A 2391-nucleotide genomic window follows, 5' to 3' on the forward strand; every position below is an offset into this window, starting at 1 on the left:
GGTTCGAGTGACGCATCTGTCCTGGTTGAATTGTTATGCCAGAACTGGCAGCACAAAGACCGGTACCATTGTTTTTTCCTTGACAAGACCGCAACAATTTGGATAAGCACCAGCGGTCGAGGAAAACACTATTGGGGAGTGGCAGCCGAACCCTCACTTGCAAGTATTTACTAACCAACTAACAACCACTAATATGTGCACATGAGTGGGGGACTGTGAACTTTATTAACATCAAGCTGGATAATAAAGTTAACAAATACTAATCCGTCACAAGGACAGCATGCATGCATATTAACCCTTACCACTGAGTAAATATAGGAGAATGTGTGTTTTATGTGTGTAAGTCTTGTCTATGTTGCTGGCCACAACAATATTAACACTGTATTTTAAATAAATTTTCTATATTATTTTGCACAAGTGCTGCTTACATTTTTTCTTTCTTCGCTCTTCCACATTGAAGGGGTGTTTGGTATTCCCCTTGTAGAGCAGCTGCAGTGCATTATAATCACCATACAGTGCTCAAAAACTGTGTTTGTTTTTGTTATCAGGGTCCAAGTCAGACTTCAATTCTAGATTTGGAAGTCGGTATCCAGCAATTTCTGCACTTCTGCTCATGCTTGCGCACCAGAGTGAGCATGAGCAGCTAGGCTTCCCTGCTAGGCTGCAGAGCAGGTAACTTTAGTGATGTGCCCTAAAATTTTGCAGGCACATCGCAGGGAGGGACCCGGTGAAGGGGGGAGTCTTGCCCTGTGCTGGGCAGCTCCCCACAGCTTAGCGCCGGCAGTTGCAGTTTTGTTAAGCTTCGAAAAACTGCAACTGAGCCTGAATCAGGCCGATAGTTTGGGTACCAGTGTCTTAGGTGATATGAGAATCACAGGGGTGCTAAAAGGGAGTCTACATTTGAAGTGTAGAAGGAGTGTATTACTGGGATGTAAAGATTACATTTCTCCATAATCAGACTAATTGATCCTATAGAGATAATTACATCTATACAAGCTGTACAATCATGAAATCGACTGTCTTTAATTGATTTAAAAGCAAAGTAAATAATTGATCATTTCTGTTGGACAAATCTTGGATGCGCTGGATTTATTTTGTACAGTTAATCCGTAACAACGGTGTTTGGCTGTGTTTAGATATGTCCACAAGTGAACGTTAAGTCTGAAAGGGAAAGGAATATTCTGGGATTAGTAATCATGCTTATGTCAGACAAATCATATCCACAAAGTGCACTGTAGTTAGAAACTTACTTAGCTTTCTATGCTTTATAATGCAGTAAATAGAAGGCAAAATATAGCAGAATCTTATATCTAGAGCGAATTTCACATGAGATCTACAGTATAACAACAATGTATGAATTTCACAAGTTCCTGGTTCTGATATAATCTCCAAGGCTCATCCTAAAGTATCAGGTATGTTACAATACCCACAATATATCAGCAAGATCAGCAGTAAGGTTAGTAAAGAACTATAAAAGTCAAATTTTTTTCATTATCGTCACCAGGGCCTGATTAAAAGTTCCAGGTACTGTGGTACCCAAGGCTAATACACATATAGCTCCCCTTTTAATGCTGCTCATGTGCATGTAATATAATTCTATTTTTTTTTTTTTTAACCCCTTTATGACAGAGCCAATTTGTGCCTTCATGACAGAGCCCTTTTTTTCAAATCTGACATGTCTCACTTAAGTGGGGATAACTTTTTTTTGCTTTTATTTATCCCAGTGATTTTGAGATTGTTTTCTCGTGACACATTGTACTTCAAGTTAGTGGTAAATTTTGGTCGATACAGTCTGTGTTTTTTTGTGAAAAATACCAAAATGTCGTGAAAAAATGGAAAATTTTGCAATTTGCAAAATGTCACATTTTCTGCTTGTGAGACAAATAAACATACCACTCAAAATAGTTAATAACTAACAAAGACCATATGTCTACTTTATGTTGCAATCATTATTTCAACCTCCTTTTCATTTTTTTGGACACTAGGAGGCTTCAAATATGAATAGCAAATTCTCAAATTTTCAAGAAAATTTCAAACACTGATTTTTTTAGGGACCAGGTCAGTTCTGATGTGACTTTGAGTGACTTGTATGTGAGACACCCCCATAAATGATGCCATTTCAAAAACTGCACCCCTCACAGTATTCAAAACAGCATTTTGGAAGTTTGTTAACCCTTTAGGTGTTTCACAGGAATTAAAACAAAGTGTAGGTGAAATTTCAAAATTTCATTTTTTTTTGCAGATTTGCAATTTTAATACATTTTTCTAAGGAACACAGTAGATTTTACTAGAGAAATGTGACTAAAAATTGATTCCCCCAATTCTTTGGTTTTCATAAATATCCTATATGTGGCCCTAGTGTGCACGGTGACCAAACCACCGGCTTCATAA

At 37.6% G+C, this 2391-nt stretch overlaps 1 protein-coding gene across 2 annotated transcripts in view; it reads right to left on the reverse strand.

Moving 5' to 3' along the window:
• Positions 1 to 206: 206 nt before the first annotated feature.
• EPSTI1 (epithelial stromal interaction 1) overlaps positions 207 to 2391 on the reverse strand; it is an 89950-nt gene continuing 87765 nt past the window's right edge. Inside the window, exon 15 of one of the 2 annotated variants that reach the window (XM_083168939.1) lies at positions 207 to 1161. In XM_083168939.1, the coding sequence (XP_083025065.1) occupies positions 1156 to 1161 (6 nt within the window). In that variant the 3' untranslated portion in view covers positions 207 to 1155. The remainder of the gene's footprint in view (positions 1162 to 2391) is intronic. The other variant, XM_083168938.1, reaches the window with a different exon arrangement.

Source organism: Crinia signifera, chromosome 2, assembly GCF_055691185.1.
Source record: "Crinia signifera chromosome 2, ASM5569118v1, whole genome shotgun sequence".
NCBI lineage: Eukaryota > Metazoa > Chordata > Amphibia > Anura > Myobatrachidae > Crinia > Crinia signifera.